At 40.3% G+C, this 21,604-nt stretch overlaps 1 protein-coding gene across 10 annotated transcripts; it reads right to left on the bottom strand.

Annotated features, from left to right (window-relative positions):
- Positions 1 to 337: 337 nt before the first annotated feature.
- MLH3 (mutL homolog 3) lies at positions 338 to 21,559 on the bottom strand. Of its 10 annotated transcripts, XM_080395800.1 has the most exons (14): positions 21,329 to 21,559; positions 19,970 to 20,510; positions 17,155 to 19,129; positions 13,491 to 13,589; positions 12,767 to 12,837; positions 11,672 to 11,776; positions 9,525 to 9,597; positions 8,804 to 8,875; positions 7,728 to 7,836; positions 4,347 to 4,506; positions 3,140 to 3,163; positions 2,857 to 2,938; positions 1,415 to 1,566; positions 338 to 822 (listed from the first exon to the last, which is right to left on the bottom strand). In XM_080395800.1, the coding sequence occupies exons 2-14, from the start codon at positions 20,435 to 20,437 to the stop codon at positions 748 to 750; spliced, it is 3,465 nt and encodes a 1,154-aa protein (XP_080251926.1). In that variant the 5' UTR covers positions 20,438 to 20,510; positions 21,329 to 21,559; the 3' UTR covers positions 338 to 747. The 10 variants fall into 10 exon arrangements, 7 of the variants coding, with proteins under 7 accessions (XP_080251926.1, XP_080251920.1, XP_080251924.1 ...); XM_080395794.1 differs by having other exon boundaries at positions 17,155 to 20,510; XM_080395798.1 differs by having other exon boundaries at positions 17,155 to 20,510; positions 21,370 to 21,559.
- Positions 21,560 to 21,604: the final 45 nt, after the last annotated feature.

Genomic DNA, 21,604 nt, shown 5'->3' with positions numbered 1-21,604 from the left:
GACATCTTCTTCTTTTACCATTGTGAAATAAGCTCTACTCCTCTACCTTAGACTGAGATGCAAAATAGAATTGGGACCTGTAAAAAAATTCTGCCTATTGTAAAAAAATGCCATGGGCTATTTAGTTATTTCTGTGGGGGTAAGTTTCTGTACCCTGGGAATGTATGGCTATACTAAGATTTAGAAATCTCTCACTCAAAAACACAACTTCAGGGAGCTGGAGAAATCTGTGTGTCATTCATTGGCTAGTAAAAAAGAATGTTTTTTGATCCTAACTTGGCCTGTATATACTATGAAGCTGGTCAGTCCTCATTCCAACCACTACCACGAGCCCAAGGAATGAGTTTATATTAATTTTATTAGTAAATACCTCCCCATTTTCAAGGCACTATAAAATGAAGTGTCTTCTCTCTTATGCAGAATCATGCTCTAATTGCCGAAAAAAAGCACTTTAGTAACTGTGAGAGGGTGCAACTCCTTGCCTCCGATCATCAAGCCCTGACATAAGGCCCAGGCTTACAATGTAATTCCTTATGTTGAAGATGCTTCTCCAGGCTACGTGGGGTGGGCTCCTTCTGCTGTGTTCTCCTGCCTGGCCTCTGCTTCTTAGGTCAGTACTCGGAGCAGGAGTTCAGTGACTGCACTGGCTCAGAATCTTGGCTCCACACAGGGTATTGCTAACAACAGGCGTACCTGGATCATACCAACACTTCTAGTGGTTGCAGCTTACAGTCTTAACTTTTTTGATTAGGGTTGGGTTTTTTTTCCAAATAGATGCCATGCTCGTGCCATCTTCCGCAGTCTAGCCAGATTAGGTTTAGGCTGGAGGGAGAAAAATTCAGCAGCACTAAATCATAACTCATTTAAGTAAATGAGCTTCAGTGCCTCCACAGTTGCCCTAATACAGTCATTCCCAAGTTTTTTTAATATCTAATTTGAAGTTCCACCTGGCTTTCAACAGAATCCAATTTCATAACTTAACATAGCACAGTAATAGCAAAGGAGAAGGAATAATATTTTTTTAAAGTGTTGTCATTTCTTTGCTTTCTCCCCTCCCCCCTTTTTACAACACCTTAAACTTCAGGGAAGCAGGCATTTAATTATTATCTCTTCCAGTAGCAGAATATCAGAATTTACCTGTTTTTTAAGTTTTACACTTAAAAACTGCAAACACATTAAATATATGCTTAACTCTTAAGGACGAGTGGACTGCATTCAAGTCAATGTGACCATTCAAATGAAATATGGTAAGGTCCTTGCTAAAATGTTTGCAGGACAGAGCTATCAGCTATGTAAAAATTCAAGTAAGATACAGCCATTGGTGATGGTTTCTAGTTCTAACACACCTATGGGGTGTGCCTCTGATAATCCAGAGTGTGGATTATCAGAGGCATATCTGTCCCCCACACAGTACCTGCTTTTCCTGCTGTAGATGGTCTGTGTCTGCAAGAGGCATCATGGAAGGTCTTCCATGAGCACACTGGAAGGGCAGCTGGCAAGATGACAAAGCTTCAATAAGCCTGCAGCTCTCCTCCAAAGTCAAATGCTCATTAAACTTAATAGCTCCTGAAAAAAAGATACAAATTCTTCCATGTGCTGCCAAAGAGAATTCAAACCACCCAGCTGACTTCCCTCCACTCTGTGGTTTTCACAAAAACAAGGCAGCTCCCAAAGATTAGCTGGGGAGGCACAAAGGCAGCACAAAGGCTGCATTAGGGCAGACCTGGGGCTTAGCTCAGACTGCTACATAAGGATCAGCTTCCCGTGGCCTAAACCTTCACCCAACCTAGGTCTGATGGACTGTAAGATTACTAGTTTTTGGCTTTTCAGATGACACTGCAAGAGGCAAATGTTTGGGTTTTTTTTGCTTTTTACATGTGTGTGTGCATGTGTGCCTGTGTTACAGGTGAAGACACAAGCAGTTCACAAATCAAAAACCAAGATGACACCTAATATCAGTTCCATAGGCTTTACCGGTTTGATGTGCCTGCCACTGACAGGCATCAGTTCCAAGACCAAATGCTAGCCCTGCCACTAAGTCCTTTCCGAGAAATGAGCACTTAATGGTATCCAAAGGAAATCAGAGCAGAGCGTTAAGGACTCATTTCAGAGGTGTTTACAACCTTTAGTCTTCACAGATGCACAAGACCATCTGCAATCTGCCTTTCAGCCATGGGACTTTTTTAGATGTAAAGAAAATCATATACTGTCTGCAATTTGTAAAATGCAGTGACACTCTGTGAAAACAGATGCTTTCGGTTCACGTTTATCTCTTCAGCATAATCTTGTTAATACTGTATATGGCAGAGGAATTGCCACAAGAGACTAGAGCTACTGCCATCTACACATGTAAGGTCTGCTCATTTCCAGGTCCTGGAAAGCCGTAGTCCCTTAGAAGATGTAAATTCTTAATGAACTCCTTCCAAAAATACTTCAAAGGTCACAGGCACACTTAAACTAGCACTTTTGGTACTTACATGAAATAAAAAACGCTTTTTGGGAAGGGTCTGTAAGTCATCTTTCCTACTTGCTTTCAAGCACCTTCTAGCACCTCCTCTTGCCCCTTCACAGAGCTGTTACTTGAGTGGTTTAGAGCTCACAGGGATGAGTGCAGCTCAGAACTGTATTCTATCTGTGTTTCATATGAGGGTTGGAAAACATGAATAAATCAGAGCAGCATTGCTTGTCCCTCACAGTGCAGTCCATGAAAAGACCTTTATCTCCTCTTCCCTCTGAAGCACAAACTAATCCTAGAATTCCTGCAAACATTCTAAAACCACTGCCCCAGGGAAGATGTGTAGAGACAGAAAGGTTAAAAAAAAGAAAAAGAATGAAAGAAAAGTACAGTTTCCCTACCATGACAGGCCTGGGAAGCTAACACCTTCAGAAATGTCAGAGGCAGTGGCCCTCGTGCTCCTCCTCCTGTGGTCTGCACTAGCTAAAAGTAGTAAGGGAACATCATCTTACTTTCCATTTAATATGAGAAAAAGGAAGAACTTTAACACAAGAGAGACTAAAAATGAGGAAAAGCTAGTGGATTATCTAGCCCACCTCTCATTTGAGATTTAACACATTCCCTTTGGTTCATGCAGTAAGCTTTGCATTATTATAGTCAGTTTTAGAAGCAGCCCCAACTCACCTCAACTTGTTCTTGAATAAGCTCCTGGAAAGAAAAAAAGGTATTATCAGTTGCTGTTTCTCCCTTTCATTACCCATATCCTACTTTGTCCACATCTGTATAATTTACTGTGTAACTGCCAAAACCAGGAAAAATGATGCTGTTGCACAGTGTGAAAGATCTAGCTGCAAGTCCTGGCCTCTGACAAATACCTTACCAGACCTTAGGCTAATCACTTGGTTTCTCTCTGCATCAGTTTCCTATGTGTAGAATGGGTATAATGGAACTCTCATACCTCAGGGTGCAATGAATGCATGTTATCTTTGAATAGCTGCCCATTCTTTGGATGATAGTCTATGAGGGTTTCATTTCTGATGTCTAAAATGCAATGAATTCATAATCAATCATGAAGAGGTGCTACCAGTCCTAATTAAAATAAAAAGGACTGCAGAAGAGATCTGCCAAAAGGCTTATGAGATCTTGAGGCGTCAACTAACAATGAGTGCTCACGAGGCAGAGACCTGATCCCCTCCTCCACCACTTTTAGTGTTCTTGGCTCCCAAATCACAGCAGGGGATTGCATTTTGAGTTCTTCCAGATCATAACAAGGTATGAAAAGAAAATTTAAATCAGATTAATGATCTCTGTTTCTTCTTTTCATATCAAAAGATGTATGGGAAGACAGGACTGATTCACAATGGCTCAGCCTAGGGGCTAAATACAGTGCTTCAGAAACAATTTTTAAGGAGTCCTTGAAGAAGTTATGATTGTGGAGAATTGTTTGCAATGGGAACTGCAAGTAATCAGTTCAGCAGTTTTTTCCTCAAACTGCAGAACATCTGGAACAGCAGCTTTTAGAAAGCTGTACTGCCCATGCAGAGATTTCATGACAACAACTTTAAATCTTAACAAATAATATTTCTGTATTGGCAATAGCGATCATTTTACTGTTCATTCAAGCATTCATGAGCAGTAAACTGTTGAAACATCTGTACTATTTACTGTTTTTCTTAGCTTCTTCACTAGTCCAAGTCTGAAACAGTCTCTTATTGTTTCTGTTATAGTTCAGGGACTTCAGCTGTGGAACTATTTAGCTATTAAAAGGGATGACACCCATGTTTGCCAAGGGACTTCATTGTCTCCCTCATAACAGAGATACTCTAATACCCTGGGCCATTAACACAGAACAAGACCCCGTATCAGAATTTCACCCATACCCACAGCTGACCTCCACAATGTTTTTAGTGACAGGTTGTCTTTTCCGTCGTAATTCGTTGGCTTCTCTTTCTATAAAACACAGTGGCACTTTCCTCACTAGAATCAAGGAGCTGTTGGTCTCAGAAAATGATAATTCAAGACCCAAGTCCTCCAAATTTTTGTAGCAGCATCTGAGGAAAAAAAATACCAGAAAGACATCAACCACAGTAGCTATGTTTCCACAGCATACATAAATATTTCTGTAGTCTACATGTATGTTTCTTCCTGCAAGTTTCCGATCTCAGAATCCATGCATCATGAGATTCCAAGTAATTTTGCCCTTTCAGCCTACATTCAGCCGCATTTTTTCACTCCAGTCAGTTGTGCATATTTCATGTTCCACAGCCACAACATCTAAGCGTTCCTGTATTATGTGGAGCTTTATGTCTATATTTATAAATCTGTCTTTTACTAAAGATGCATGAGGTGTCTGGTTCAACACACAAACACTCCAAATACTGAAATTATGCAGCATAAAGACTCCTTTCAGTTCAACCTAAAAAACTGTGATTTCAATTGACATGTAATATTTACAATGGAAAAAATATTGTAAGAGATTTATGATAATTAACTTTATATCCCATTAAACAAAGAGAACCCAGGAAAGAACAACTTCTGGTGGATCTGACATATTTCACCCTGTGGATGGAAAAATACACGCAAAACTGGGACTTCATAGTCAGACGAGAACTCGTCTTCAAAATGAAAACAACTGTAGCAATATATAGTTTAGTTTATTAACTCAGGGAATATTCACTTAAAACAGTTGGTCAAGGTCAGTTTTAGAAAAAAAGATTCTTTTTAGAAAAGAGATTCTTTGAACAAAAAAGCAGCTCATCTAGACTTACTACAGTCAGTCATGAGAATAATGCAATTATTAGCCTCCATATGGAGATGACTTGTGTAATTCTACCCAAAAAAGGAAGACAAGTATAGCCTTTAGCAAAAGCAAAGAAAGACAGAAAAAGCCCATTGTGGTGAAATTACAGAATCCAAGCAGCTATTGAAGTCAATCAGGGCTTTTCTTTTTTTTTTTAAGGGGGTGTTGGGGGGAAAGGAAGTTCAAGAGAGTCAACTGAACAATGCATTACTACAATGCTTGGTGGACAAATAACAGAATCAAAGCTGCAGGTGAACCAGAGGTCCAGCTGAACTGTTAAATAGCAAGCAGAGCTGAAGAGAAAGGTCTTTTAGGGAACTTGATTGATTTCATTACATCCAATTTTAACACAGAATAGTTATACTCTGCCAGCAACAATAACAGTATTTAGATTTGTACACAGTACTTTTTAATTCATAATTTTTAGTAAGGATAGTCTCACAGAATGATTGAAAAGAGATGAACTGCCAATAAATACCGATAAATTAAAGAGCAACACAATAAAAGCATCAGTAAGCCAGCACTAGTAAGATTCTTGAATCAATTTTTTTAATAATGGAAAATTACAACTGGCATCCCACTGTGCTGAATAATTTAACCAGTGTCCTTAAAAGAAAACCATGCCTCTCTGATTTACTTTATCTTTCTGATTTTTGCAGTTTATTTGTAATTTAGCTGATGAAGAAAAGCAGCTCACAGAATTTATTTGGTCTTTCAAAAGCCTTTGATGATGCCTCTTAAAAGTAGCTAGAAAAGCAATGCAGGAAGTTGTCGTGGATAGAAGAGTAACATTTGTTGTGACTTAGAAACTACGGAAAAAAGTATGCTGGCAACAGATGTTCAGTGTTCAACATGAGTCCTCATCTGTATCTTCGTAATTGTTTATCAATGACATGGAAAAGAGGAGGCATGGTCAAGCAGACAAATTTGTAGAAAACAAATTATTTTGGTTAGCTGAGACTAAAGATGATATTGAACTCAATCAGAATGTAAACAAAGTAGAAAAATGATGAATAAAAAAGTATAATTAAAAATGGACATAAAAACCTAAATTCACTACTCCCAAAGACAAATATATGCAAATTATCAGGAATAATTTGATCTATTTGCACATTTTGCTGGTTTCTAGGTAAATAGCAAAAATCTAAAAAACCCCACAACTCTGTGTGTTTCATTGCCATGACTATTCAACAAACAAGCAGTTCATGCAAGCAGCAGTAGCCAAAAAAACAAACAAAATATCAGGAGTGGACATAATAGACAGAAAATATGGGTACAACTGCAAAGCTACCATACAAATCAACATGATACCCTCACTTGGTATATTGTATTAAATTTTGGCCATCTGCTCTCAAAAGTAGATATATCAGAAGCCGAAGACATTCAAAGACGAGTGCCAAACATCAGGAGGCACTGCAAATATTGTGGGGTTAGCAAGACCATCATTCAGAGGTGGGAACAACAAAGGCATCCAAATATTCCTGAACTATGAACAGCAACAGTTACAACCTCACATTTTTCCCTAAGGCTAGTGCTTTACACATTCCTTTGGAATTTCTGGTACTGGCCACTGTCAAAAAAGAGTTACCAAACAAATATAGCAGTGACACTGTTATGATTGGAATACGCCCAAAAAGGACTTTACACCAAACAAATGTATCCCTACAACAGGCAACAATCGTAACAAGGAGTGATTTAAAAGCTGTGGAGTTTGCCACAGACATCACAAAAAAGAGCAGTTTGAGAATAATGAGGTAGTCCTGTGAACGTTAAGATAGTACTTCACCTGAAAATGAAGGACAATGCAGGGGGGGGAAAACCATAAATGCATACGGCAGGTGACAGGCAGGGATTTTGGGGAAAAAAGCTTGATTATTGTCCAATAGGTCTGCAACAGTCCAACAACAGATCTGTATCTAAACGTGCAGTACAAAAGTTAAACATCCTAATAGTAGCTAGGCCCCCATTCTGAAACATTTGGGCAACAGTGTTCATTAGTTACGCTTGGCAGGCACCTAGGATTAAAGAATGTGTTTTCGAAGGATTCACAACACAGACTTCCCATACCCCATCCCTCCCAAACACTGCCTGTTAAATCAGCGACTAGATCAACACTATGGGCACTGCACTCTGGTGTACACTCCCAAGTCCTGTGCCCCACACAGCAGGATCTGTTGGAGACTGCATTGGCACTTTACTGGCCTGCCCGTGAAGGTTTACTTTCCCAGGGAAAGCAGAGCACGCTGCGGCAGCACCGAGATGGCATATCACAGGGTTTTGTCTTGAGATGTTGTAACAACATGCCTGAGAAGCACATCTATTTTCCTCGGCACAGATACAGCCAATTGGTCTCGGCTCAGGAAAGAATCAACAGCTTCTTTCCTGAGCTTCACGGTAACCTAGCAATGCACAGAGATCTTGCTGATCAACAGAGCCATCCCCAAAGGTTTAGAGCTATTGGCCATTACCAACCGCAGAAATCTTCTTTGTTCTTCTGTAACTTCAATTTCCAAAGGGGGAGAGATGGAGGAGGACAGCAATTTCTTCTTGCCACATGCTGCAGCTTCCTTCTCATAGGAATCTGTGAATGAATCATTTAGAAGTATTCCCTCTTTGAGTATTTACGCAGGCATTATCCTTAATGACCCTATGGTTTGGCATGTAATCCTCTGTTTGGATTAAAAAGTGACCACAGAATGCCTTCTCCTGAAACTTGTGGAGGACTGGGAATGTCACAAACCAGACATCTAGTCTCTGGGGAAGGGTTGGTTAATGCCACTTTGTTTTTTCCCACCAGTTCCAAAAAAGAGTCACCCTAAATAGCAAAAAAACTACTGATATATTTAGTCCAACTCAGAGCAATTTTTCCACAGAAAAGTCTGATATAAATGACATTAAAATACTATTAATTAAGCGTTTCTCCTTTCGCTCTTTAACTTTTTTCACTACCGGACCAAAAGGAGTGGAGTTCCCGGAACCCTCTCTGCAGGAACTGCGCAGTATTTGTTGATGAAAGACAAGGTCAATGATTTTTAAGTACTTGATGGATGACTATTGTGCTTTTTAACAGTGAAACCGATGGCTAATGAGCTTACAGAGAAGACTATTATCCCTTTGCAAACAGTTTCAGACTGTGGAAATTTTAGGCTTTAAGTACAGTATTCAGCTAAAAAGGAACTAAATGAATTATGCTTTTTCGTCCGCATCTCATGTCTTATTCCTTACAGTATAACCATATAATCTTATTGATGTTGTTCTATTTCCTCTTCATTGTTTTTCCTATCAGTCTTCCTGCTCTTTCATTATGTCAGGACTATTTTCGTTCGACAGTTCTGTCAGTAAAGACTGTATCTTCTATTTTTGGAAACACTGTACAATTCTCAGCTGCCAATACTATGACTGCTATACATACTGAATGTCTGCACTCTCCTAGGGATCAGGATAAAGATGAGACACGAATATCCTGTTGGTCCTATACATCCCAAACAGCTCATTTGTACTTTATGTGCGCTAATTATCTTTTTTCCCAAGACTGTCAGAACCCTCACCTGCAATAAGCTGCTCCAAGCGGATCCGTTCATGAGCTGCATGTTGGTCCACCAAGATCAAGAGGTTTCCATCTAAAAATGTACCACAACAGATGAGAAATAGGCAACTTTGCACCAGACAACTGCACAGGTCGGGAAGAATGACCGCTCTCTACAGCCCACATTTAGGAGATAACTATCAACCAGTTTTACAGAAATAAAGTGAGGAGGAGGCTGTGTTGGCAGAACATAAAGTCACTACAGAACAGAATTTTAGTGATCCAAATTGGCGTTTAAATTAAGGTAATTAGATTGAGTCAGAAACTCTTGTCTATGGACATCTTCTAACGCCAGATTGAGAGCTGAGGTCACCCACAAAGTGTTCTGTTTAATACAGCCTTTAAAAATGTTACAAAAACTACTGGGTTTGAATGCCTTTTTTGTACAGCTTCAGCAAGCTTCAACAATGAATATGTCCAGACACTGTGAACAGAATCTGGGAGATGTTAGTAATTTGAGTACAATCTATTTTTATAACACTAATCTGAAGGCAGTAGGAACATTCAACAACATCCAAAATAAAGATAAAGAAGATCCAGGAAATTTCAAGTGAAGACTAACATTTTCCTCTAATCACAGTATCATCCCAAGGCAAGAAGAGAATACAAACAGGATAGCGTTCCCTCCGCAGTCTAAATGCACTTGACAGACGCCTCAACTTTGTGTTAATAACCACTCTTACCTGCCTTTTTATCCATTTCTTTCCTAGTGTTGATTAAACAAGCAATAAATTTATTGTCCACTTGCTGAAGAACCTGTAAGATACTCAGAAAAATCACTACTCAGTGGTAAAATCATTTTAAAATTAAGACAAACAAAAGAAGACAACAATCAAAATGGATCAAGTGCAACAAATAGCTAGTAGGATGATTAGGAGAGCGGAAACCACATCTTTTCCAATCCCAAAGGCTTAAAGAATTTGTCCTAGCAAAACCGAGATGGTATATAATTACTCTTTATAAATACAGTGGGGGGCTAAATATGGAAAAGGCAGCAATTATTTAAGCCAAAATACAATATTGGCACAAGGTCAAATGACTGTAAATTGCTCATGAAACAATTTAATCTGGAACAAAGAGAAAGTTTTAAAATATCCAAGAAAATTATTCTGGATCAAATTTTTTTCAAAGAAAGTCAAAAGGGCAAGAGCTCTAATTGTTCTAAGTTGGAGCTGGAAATCTACAGAATTTAATAGATTAAATGGTTGTGTAGAAGCCTTCTTGAATTGGGAGTTAAAGCTGTGCACGGCGACTCTGAGTATTTGATTTGCTGATTATCACCAAAAGAAAATGTAAACAACCTTTTTTTTTTAAACTGTCTTGTGTTTAAGGACTTGTGCTGATCATCTGTAGCAGTCAGGAAGCATTTTTTTTTTAAATCTCATTTTCTGATGTAGAATTTGCCTCTATGACTTGAGTTCACCTTTCCCTCAAGCATCAGAAATGAACCACAGCTACAGGGAATACTGAGCAGGGATGCACAATGCTTTCAGTATCTTATTGTTAGATGTAAATTAACAGATGTGGTGTTAGGGAAGAATTTCTCCCCAAGTCACATAGACAGAGCTCACTGAATTCTCTGTCTCACAACATGTGCATTGTTCACCTCCTAGGTAAAAATGAATAGATGATCCTATTCCTTTGCAGGAATGAAAGACATTAATGATTCTATTTATTCTTTTCCTGCGGTATGATGCAACATTCTGTGCTTTTGGTCTTTTCTATGGAGATTCTAAAAATTACAATAGGGCACTGAAGGTAGTGTTTAGCTTCTTCAGGGATGGGAAGTGGTAATTTCTTCTAGCTTTACCTCCTTTGAAACATAAAAAGGAAAACATTACGCAGGTAAAGTTAACCACAGAACCACTCAGTAAGTTTTAAAGAATAGTTCTTATTATGAATAAACAGAAAAATGGTACCTTCCATTTTCCAGCTTTCCTCTCCTGTCTTTTTGAAACATAACCTGTTTACTGTAATAACTTTATTTACTCCTGTTATTCTTGCACACACAACAGAAATAAGGGAATCATTTGGATCCTTGTCCACTCTGGAGATCAACATTACCATGTCCCACACAGTCAGAACCTGCAACCTCAAATCAGCATCCTGATTGCATGAGAATAATGCTAACTGGGCCTGGAAGGCTTTTGTTATTGGGATGCAACAAAGGGAGAGAATCCACTGTGGCACTTCTGTCCAGGCAGACCATCAAAGAACGCAAATTGAAGCCACACATTTACGTTAGCTTTTAAGCTAACATACAAAACATTTGATAAAGAAGCACTAAAACAGTTAAACTTGATGCTATGATGCCATTTTTAAGAATCACTTTTTAGGGCAGACATAAATCTTGAAGTGAAATTTCAAGCCTTTCTCTGAAGCCTGAGATTTGCTTTTGAAATTACCCTGCTGAAGAATTAAATTTCTAAGGTCAACACAAATGGAAGATGCAGGACAGAGATTTCAGAGGAGTACAAACTAAACAAATGCCTACAATAAATATAAAAAACTGCCCATTGAAATATCATTTAGTTAACAGTGCTTCTAAGCAGCAGTAGTAGGGCTGCCTCTTGATTTGATTTAACCATAAAGTCAAGGAATGTTAGAGTCACTTGCAGACAGCTGATTAACCACAAGCTGATACTAAGATCTGGCATGACACATGTCTGCTGGTATCACACAGCAACCAAGAATTCTGTTGGTGTTTGTGAAAATTAGGGATATGAACTATTTCCCTGGATACCTCTTTCCCACCAGGCAGAAACATCAGCAAATCCCATCCGCTGAATGGGAATTTGGCGGTAAAAACTAGTAATAGATCATACAGTACCTGCATTGAATGAACCATATCTTTGGTGAAACGATAAGGATACAATATATTGTGAATTTTTACAGCCAGATTGTCAGCCTGACCGCTGGTCACGTCAACAGCAATCTGTAAAAACAGAATTACAGATCAGGCAGGCTATAAAGGATATGGCAAAAAACCCCAACAACCCAAACAAACATAAAATACTCCCAACAAACCAGCTTTAAGAAAAACTGGAACTACGTCTGTGTTTTGACAAACCAAGCTTTCTGCAAGGAATAGCACTAGCTAAAGATACCACACAACAAACCCTCTGCTTCCATCCCCATATACTTTCCTATCTGGATGTTACCTGCTAACTTCAATGCATTCAGCTGATTTCAAGTACCTACCAGAAAACCCGAAGTTAATCATCAGCCTACGTGAGCTCTCAATGGATCGCATTACAAAAGATGCATTACCCTGAAATGAGTCAGAGTACACATCACGGCAACAACTGAACAAAACTGTTCCTTTTCAGAAACTCACCAGCAGGTGGTTTGCTACTCCATCCCTATTGTTTGCAGGTGGAAATGGTTACATACGTATGTTTACACACACACAGCATGATGATGAAAGATAATGCTATCTCATGACAACAAAGGAAGTTTTTCTAAAAGCTCCAACATTGTTTCCCTCTCACATGCTATAATCCTGCCAGGCTATAAAAACAATTATAGTAAAATACACTTCTAAGACCCATTGCATCCCAGAGAAGAAAGGTGGATTATTTTAATTCTGTCCACAGACAACAGACACGATATTACAATTCTGCCATTTGATAACTTTTAAGATTACTATCTCTTAGACAGTAGAAAGAAAGACAGCTTACAATAATGTTTTGCTTTTGAAATAACATAAGCAAAAGATTAGCCTGATACCCGCTTCTCTGACTTTGAACAAATTCATGACTACTTAGTCTATAAAAACACATAACTGCCAGGTCTACAGTCTAATATATCACTGAAGACCTTACATGTAATTATTACAGTATTTGCAATTTTGGCCCCCATGTCAGAAAATAACCGAAGGCTAAAATGATTCCTACCTTAGCATGAGATGCAAGGTAACACTCACCTCTGGGCAGGGAACAAAAACAGGATTATGCCATTCTGAAAGCAACGACTGGAGAGACTCCCCTTCAGCATCTAGGAAAGAACACATACACAACACAGGGGCTACCACCATCCATCAGTGGAAGGTGCATTGGGTACCTTTACCTCACACAAGTATTACCTTACTTTTTTCCTTCATAAAAAGGGCAGAATGTACAAATAAATAATGGAACGTGAGACTGGGCTTTAACTTTCTGCTTTAACTAGGAAGGACACTATGCAACTTTCAGACTGCTGCAGCACAGTTCAACAGGCCCTAGAAATGGGGGGTGGGGGGGTGTAGGGAAGGGGGGAAGAAAGACCTGTTTAGCTACCCACTCCCTCTGGACAAAGCCACATACCAAAACGATGATTTCATCCTTTCCACCACAAAAAAAGTTGTGAGGATTGAAACTATTTTTCACATTCCAAGGTTGGAACAAGTACAAAGAAGGGAGTAGGTAATTATTCTTTAAACTACTGACATAATTCAACAAAGAACTGGGTATTTCATCCTGTAAATAAGTATCCCCTAACCTGCCTTCAACCCTAAAAGATATTTTTTTTCCAGTTCTAGATTTGAGATGACTCACACGGTCCCATTGTTAACAGACCTTGAGTAATTCTGGGTTCCTGTTGGGACATCTGGGAGAATTCTTTGATTTGTTTTTACCACAGAACACTGTGTCCTGGAAAGCTGGCCCTACCTCGCAGATCCTGGCTTGCTAGAGTCTTCTCTTTTCGAGGTCTAGGAAGGAAGGGTAGCACAATCTCACTTCTAAAGGGATGGCACCTGAACTGAATCCCTAAACACAATACAAATTTACTGCTGTAGATTCAACAGCATGCAAAATTACAAAAGCTGTACAATTATTATATTCTTGTAAATAAGCCTGTGTTTAGCCCTGTACAAATTAAGAGTATCCCACAGATTTTGCAACCTAACATTGAGAATTAAAAGTGCTTATGTAAAAAGTTGAGAATTACCAGACTCGCACCAGGAAATGCATTTTAAAATAGTACCGTGGCTTCTGCAGGACTGTCCTTAAAAATTGGCTGCTGCTTTAAAAATGTAACAACTATTTCCAGAATTAGTGCAATCAGAAGTGTTATCCCCAAAGAAAAAGAGGAGGCATATAGGAGTCTGTCAGATACTGAATCACTCTTGAATTCCCTCCATTAAGGAGTGGCAAAACTGTCAGTCTATCACCACTCCTATCAGTATTTATCACAGTTATCAGGAACTTGTAAAACTGAAAACTACAAGTCAGTGAGACTGCATGAGATATCAGAGTTAGCCTAACAACATGTTCCTACCCACCCAGAAATGATTTAATGATATTACAAACCTGCACTGTTATCAAGATTATTAAGAAAAGTGGCCCACATTTCCAGCACAGTGGTAAACATTTCACCCTTCCTTTGGTACAATTCAGACTTCTATTCTTTGTGAAATAATAATGAATTAATAAAGTTCCTTTCTACTGAGAAATTAAGGGTGTGCATTCAGGAAAAGTGGCAGAGTGATAACGCCAAAGAAAAACAGCTGCGTGCTGATAAGCTGTGTGAAAAGGCTCTATGAGATCCTAGGCCAGTCCGTAGACTCCTGAGTGTTGGCTCCATTCCAGTAAGGACCACTGATAGTCCTACCCTGGGGACCAAGAATCTTTTCAAGAATCCAAACTGGCAGCCCAGCACAGGAGAGTAACTCAGCATCCCATTGTCACAAAATCCAGAAGAGAGGACAAGATGGCCTGACATGATTCCTGGTAAAGTGGCCAATTGAAGAATGCTGGCTAATTCAGACGCTGGCAGAACTTTTATAGCTATTGTCACAGAAAGGTATTATCTCTCAAGCTGACAGAAGCATACATGATCTATATGAACAGAAGTCCAGTATTTTATACATGTAATAAACAGTCATCTCCCTGCTTCTTGTTGCAGGAAAATCCTTGTTCAGGATATGCATTGCTCACACAGCTAGGATTTTCTTGCCCGAAGGCCAGTAAGAATTCAGAGCTGACAGAGATATTAATATGATTTTTCTGACAAGTAACGTCAGAAAAGGTGCTGAGGATAATAATGTATCTACTTAATACATGCAAACCACATACAATTACCATGCTTGAGTATTCACTTTCACTAACCTCAATTAGATCATTAAAATATCCTTACTGTAATGACACATCAGTCAATAATGTAATAAAAGTAACAAAAAATGTAACTGTAGCTGGCATAAGAAAGACCAAGTTGAACCGGGATGTTAACCTACAAATGCATAGCTTTAAATTATTCAAAAAAGCATCTGATGGTGAAATGAAGCCTGATGGATTTTCCCATAGCACTCAGTTTAATCAGTACAAAGATGCCTGAGGCTAACCTACAAAATCTAGCATTTCTCTTGAGCACATGGCTTGTGACTGGACAAGATGGCAGATGGCCACCACTGGAATGGAAAAGATGATATTGATTATTCCTACCTTTTTCCACCTGTCACCCACCAACATACTTTCCCTAAATTTGTGTATGAGATGCCGTTCTTAATAAATCATGGGGCTACAAAATTCTACGTTGACACAATGGGGTTACTGACATTACTCTAAAAAGCAAAGTGAAAGCATACATAGCAAGTGAAGAAATTATTCCACTCCGGGGTCTTAACAGCAGTCCAAAACTGCTCAACAGCAAGAGACATGAAGGTTACATTAGGATACAGCTATGTTTATTCCTACTGCTTAAAAGAATTAATATCCTTTGCTTGAAAAATGTGTCTGAACGTTTGTGTTGAACTTCAAAAATCCACAGCTCTATAGGGTCTAGCCACAGTGCAAACACCCTGTGAAGGTCTAGGAGGTCCAACCTTCAACTTAAAAAAAGCTGCAGTGGACATCTCACCAAAGAACACCACCATTGACAGAGCTAAGGAAGAGTGGCACCATTGGTACAATGGAGAGTAACACCAGTGATAAGGCTAAGAAAGAACAGTGCCATTGAAGGTAAAAAGATACAACACAATACACATCTTCAAGACTACAGGCTATATACATAATCTGAAAGGGTACATGAGGTATTCTCTTCATAAACATGAATGTGCTACCCAAACGCCCTGGGTGGAAGGTCAAGCTTCACATCTCAGTGCTTTGGCTGGCTACCAAACAGCACTGTGGGCAACTGACCCACAGAAATTAAAAGTGTTAGTCTGGGAGAGTACATTTGCACTTGCAAGTAGTTTTACCTAATAAAACCAGAGACATTTATGAACAAATTTCTAACAAATTTACTTAAATGGAACACCATAAATATTAAGAATTATTGGCATAAATTATTATCATTAAAAGGGAATAGCTTAACAACTGAAACACCTACCGCACCAGTGTTTCTGTAACTGGTGATAAAGAAGGAAATAACAGAAAAAGTGAAACAAACCAGAGGCTGTCATGATTGATTAGACAAATATTTCATGGGAGAACCATGTAGAAAGAAGTTCAAACTACTTTTTCAGGGCAAATTATGCAGCAGCAAATAGTCTACATGTGGAATAGCTGGATCTTCACTCATAAAATCTACCTATAGACAGAACAAAGAACAACTTTGAACAAAGATACGTCCATGGAAGGGAGAATTATCAAAAACACTATTCTGCCGAGCCAGATCAGGAGGACACAGAAAGCTAGACCCAACAGACAGATCAATGAAGACTCATGAACACCACACCCTTGAAAAATACAATGCAATGTAGTGTCTTGTCATTCCTGGAAAAGCTCCACCATCAGACCACCACCAACACTGTACAACACCTCCTACAAAGCCAAGTGTGAAGGAACAGCCTTCCAAAATCTGCAGAAAGGAGATTACATATTCTCAACGAAGAGTTAAGATTTTCATTCATTTTCCAAAGGCTGTTTTAAATTGTCTATGCAGATTGAAAAAATACCATCTTCATATGGGGCTCTCAGTAACAACATATGCTTAAAAACATAACTGTTTAGGACAAAATGGTAAAAACCACAATATTTTTCTGGTACGCTTGCTTTGAAGTACGTTTCTCATTTTATATATGGCATCAATTATATATAACTGTGATCACAGTAAATGTCATGATGCCCAGTGAAAACTAGGCAGCTGTCTGGTAATTGACAAGTTGCTGACATTTATTTTTACTGTTTTATTAAAAAGTCATCTTTTAGTATCTTGAATGTTAACGTCTTACTGTCTCCATAGTTCCCAACACTTTCCTGTTTTCCACACAGCTATTACATGTAGGGCAGCAGTTATTTCAGTATACAGTCAGGTGCTACCAGCAAGATGTTTTATGCACGTAACAGAAAACAAATGGCTTTCCTCTCCCATTTTTACCACCACCTCTCTTACCATTCTCTGAAACAACATTCACAGCCATTGTTGTTATATCTTGAATGCAGGCAGCTCGAAATTGTTCCGTAGGAGGAGTGCTGTAGGTGCTCAGTCCTGTTGCTTTATTGATGTATATTGTCTTACCCGATGAAACATCAAAATCTTGCAGCCACTCAGAACAAGATAAGTCATTTCTGGGATCACCTGTGCTTGTGTTGTCTGCAGAGAATTCCAAGTTACTTAGGAAGGTCATATGGGGAACCTCAGTAGCTTTCAAATTTTGTTCTGAGGATTCATCTAATGTGCTTTTATCTTTACAGATTATGTTTGCACAATCCTTTTTAGCAGGTAATGATAAAATATTGCTTGAAGAGACTGTGCATTCCCCTTCTACATTGCTGAGCGGTGATGGGCTAACAGTACCTTTCATGAACTCTGTTATACTGTCTGACTGCCAGCACGCACCCTCCTTAGAAATGCTGTAACTATATCCCCCCATTTTTTCCACTGAGGATTTATATGTTTGACAAGTATTATAAAAAAAATCGTTATTTGAAGATTCAAGATCAAAATAGTAATCTTTTCTACTTGGACCTATTTGGAGTTGTTCATCAAGTTGTCCTTCTACTTTGCCGCCACCTTTCATCCTGGACAGTTTGGACGACAACGATCCTGGAGATCTTTTACAACTTGCATTTTTGTTACTAACCTGAGAGTAATCAGACAATGTCAAAGGATTCTGACAAAGAGCTTGTTTGTCCTGTGAAGTTTCTTCAATGCAGAATAAAGTCTCTTCCAAAGAACCAAAAACTTGGCTACTATTATTAGAATCTCTATCTTCCACAGCTGGAGTTTCACAAGTGCTCAAGTTACCATGGTGACTATTCTCATTCTTTGAAAAGTCACAATTAGCTTGTGAATTTAAAATCGGGAGACCAACTACACTCCGCTCTGACAATGGTGTTGGTAGTGTACACCTTATTCTCCCATAACATCTCCTGAACTTTTCTAATGAACCCAGCTGTGTGGACAAGCTCAACTTCTTAGAGGGCTGAGATCTTGACACAGCTATTTGTCTTCTAGGGCTTTTTGTAACTTTATAGTGAGGAATACCTGAAGAAGTTGCCAGCGGCAATTCTGTAACATTTGATGTCTCATGTCTTTTACCGGTGGCAGTAGGCATAGCTATCTCCTCATGCACCTGATCTGACAAAGTTTTTTTCCCCAACCACTCATTACCATGAGCCATGCGTACTTCTCTGGTGTGAGGAAGTGGATATTCTTTATTTGTATTACTGGAAATATTCTTACCATTTAAAGACTGAATCTGAAAATTCACTTTGTTGCCAAAAATATCCTTGGCACCGACAGGGCCAGGCCTACACTGCATGTTTAATGCAAGATTTGTTTCTGTTTGTTCACATTCATGTGGGGGCTCACTTTGCCTAGCACATGTTATGAAGCCTGTAGAGCACAATCGTAACGGTATTGAACTAACAGGTCCTCTTCTAGCATCATCTGTCACTTCAACTGTTTCCCTGTCTCCTCCTCCTGCATTACAGAGTCTCATCAATGAACTTCCGGAAACAGTTTCCGTTGCTGTTTCATTAGAGTCTTCTCCCTCAGATGGCAATTGAATAATATCATTATTTAAGATACAGACCTTATCACTTTTGTGCACTGCTTTGCCTTGCTGGCTTTCCACATCTTTTATGTAACTCTCTGCACAATGCTGCAGGTCACCACAACAGTCTATTTTTCTTATTTCTGATCTGGCCCCTCCAGTGAAAGAGGAACGAAGATTTTCTGAAGGTTTCAGATGAGTATCAGATGCTTTTTGGGAACTGTTAGTGTCTTTTGGCTCCTGCTCAGAGATATGTGATACAATGAAATCAGTCGTGTCATCTTTGCTGGGCAGTGAAATCTCCACTTCACTGTTTCTACACGGATCAGATGGTTCAGCAATCTTCTGATTCAGGGTGATTTCAGTTTCCTGTAAATTTTTATTTAACTCTGTAAGATTTGAAGATTTCTTTGCAGTAACAGATTTCCTTTTTACATCTTTTGATTGCAAGTTACACATTTCATAGGAATCCGCAATTTCATTGCACGCTTTCTTAAAACTGTCTTGGATACTTTTCTCATCAGAAATTGAGGGCTTCAGAACCGGAGCGTTATGCAAACAAAAGTCATTATCTTCATTAAATTCTCTGATGTCCTCACTACACGGTTCAATAAATAAATTTTCTCGTTTCAAAAATATTTTCACTCCTTCCTCTACACAATTTAGAAGAGCATCCCAGTTCTGGAACTCAATCAGAGTCTTTGCAGGTTCCAGACACACATCATAGTCACTGTACGCACAGGTCACATTGAGAATAAAGATCCCGTACAATTCCGGGCCACAACGATGGCGACCGGGACTTGAACTAGCCTGTCTGCTCGCAGGGCCACTTTTTGCCTTGCAAATGACACTTTCTTTTCTTAATAAAAAATCAATTAGTTTATGTAGTCTTGTCTTTAAAACAAGCCTTCTATTCACATACAAGAACTGCATATTCTTGTTGTAATGTCCTTCAGTACTGATATAACCACTTATCTCAAATCCCCCAGACTTATGCTTTATTTCTCGTAACTTCTGAGATCTGCCCAACCCATAAATTTGACAAAATCGTGAGTATACATCTCTTGTCTTAGGGAGCTGAAGCACCATAGAACAAGAAATGTCATTCCTTAAAGAAAGGGAAACAGAGGGATGCATCAGTGAAACAGCCTCTACTTTCTGTCTCACCCTCTCAAATTCCAGCACAGGATCCATACATTTTCTCCTCACCGGTAACTGATGGAACAGATTACACACAGTGACTGTAGTTCCACCACTTGGTCGGCTCAATTCAGCTTCACAGACTTCCAGTGCTCGCCCATTGTGAAACAGTTTCACAAATGTTTTTGCTGTCCTGCTGGTCTTAGATGAAACTTCCACTATACTGGCCATGTTGGCTATGCTTGCCACAGCCTCCCCTCTAAAACCGTAGAATGTCAGGTTCTCCAAGTCTCCCACTGAGCTGCACTTGCTGGTGAAGTACCGCTTTCCCATTAGATTTAAGTCCTCTCTCCCCATCCCGGAGCCGTTGTCCACCACCTGGATCTTAAAAGCTTCCAAATCCACCCTGATAGCTATACATGTTGCTTTGGCATCAATGCTATTGAGGACAAGCTCCTCAACACACTGCCCCAGTGAGTTGACAGTCACTCCAGAACGCAGCTTGGCTCGCACATCTTTCACCAAACATTTGATCATGTCAAAATCAGATTGATGAGAAATTCAAGAAACTGCCAGGAGCTCACTCCTCCATGTTCCTTAAAATTATGCTCTGGATGGAGAGAAAAAAAAAAAAAAAAAAAAAAGAAATACAAATTAAAGGCCTGGAAAAACTTTCATTTAGTGCATTCACCTTCATAAATACACTTTTCTCAGTTTTTCAGGTATTCAGAGGCTATTTCTGTGGTGACTTTCCTGCTCAGGCTTTGACTATACATCATTGGTGCCTTCTGGGTAAAAGCTCAGAATATGAGTCTATGCTCTTTACTAACAACATACTTGATTCTGAAATGTAACGCACCCAAACCAAACTCCGACCACGATGAGGCAAAACTCAAAGAACCTGCAAGTAAAAGGTTTCTACTTCTATTTGTATAAAAAATACAAAGTACCACCAAGAACTGGGCAGAGCATTGCTTTCCTCTGGCTTTCACCTCAGCACCCTCACATCAACTCACAATGCCTCACTCCGGCCAAAGAACATCTGCTGCAATTCTAAGGAATACAGCAGGCTTGGGAACGGCTGTGGGATGGCTGAGTAAGCTGGTTATGTGAGAAAGGACCCACTATTTCCCAAGTCCCTCATGCCTACAGGTTTCTCATTCAAGAGGGCGCGCCATTCCCCCTCACGCCCCCGGCGCGGAGCTCCCCTGCAGCTCGGCATCGCTGCTCGCCGCCCCCCCCCCGCCCGCCCCGGGCCCGGCGGCCCCTCCGTGACAGGCGAAGGGGCTGCCCGGCCCCAGGGGCAGCGGAGACCCTCCGTGACAGGCGAAGGGGCTGCCTGGCCCCAGGGGCAGCGGAGACCCGCGCCCGGCCTCGCTGCCACAGGCGGGGCCCAGGGCGGCCGCAGCAGCGGGCCCATCCCCTCACCTGGGCCCCGCCGCTGCCAGGCTGGGCGATCCCGCTCCTACCGGCCCCGCGGCCCCTCTCACACCTCGGTACCGGGCTGGGCGGGGCGGCCCCGCAGCGGCCGCCGCTCCCGCGGTGCGGTAGGACACGGGACCGGCGCGGCCGAAGGCGGCGGCGACTACGGCTCCCAGCAGGCTGGGCGCGCCGCGCGGTGCACGCCGGGAGCTGCGGAGCCGCCCCAGGGCAGCCGGAGCCCGGACCCGGGCAGCGCCCCTCCCCCCGCCGCCGCCCTCACGG

Source organism: Falco punctatus (assembly GCF_963210335.1).
Source record: "Falco punctatus genome assembly, chromosome: 7".
Lineage (NCBI taxonomy): Eukaryota > Metazoa > Chordata > Aves > Falconiformes > Falconidae > Falco > Falco punctatus.
Note: the sequence above shows the minus strand (reverse complement) of the source record. Positions and strands in the feature narration are given on the sequence as shown.

Excerpts from the sequence above, each read along its gene's own strand:
- MLH3 (XM_080395794.1), bottom strand. The coding sequence starts at position 20,437 with ATGATCAAATGTTTGGTGAAAGATGTGCGAGCCAAGCTGCGTTCTGGA. Across the intron at positions 3,164-4,346 it reads TCACTAAAAACATTGTGGAG|GAGCTTATTCAAGAACAAGT; the intron begins GTCAGCTGTGGG and ends TTTTCTTTCCAG. Across the intron at positions 823-1,414 it reads ATCTACAGCAGGAAAAGCAG|CCTAAACCTAATCTGGCTAG; the intron begins GTACTGTGTGGG and ends TTCTCCCTCCAG.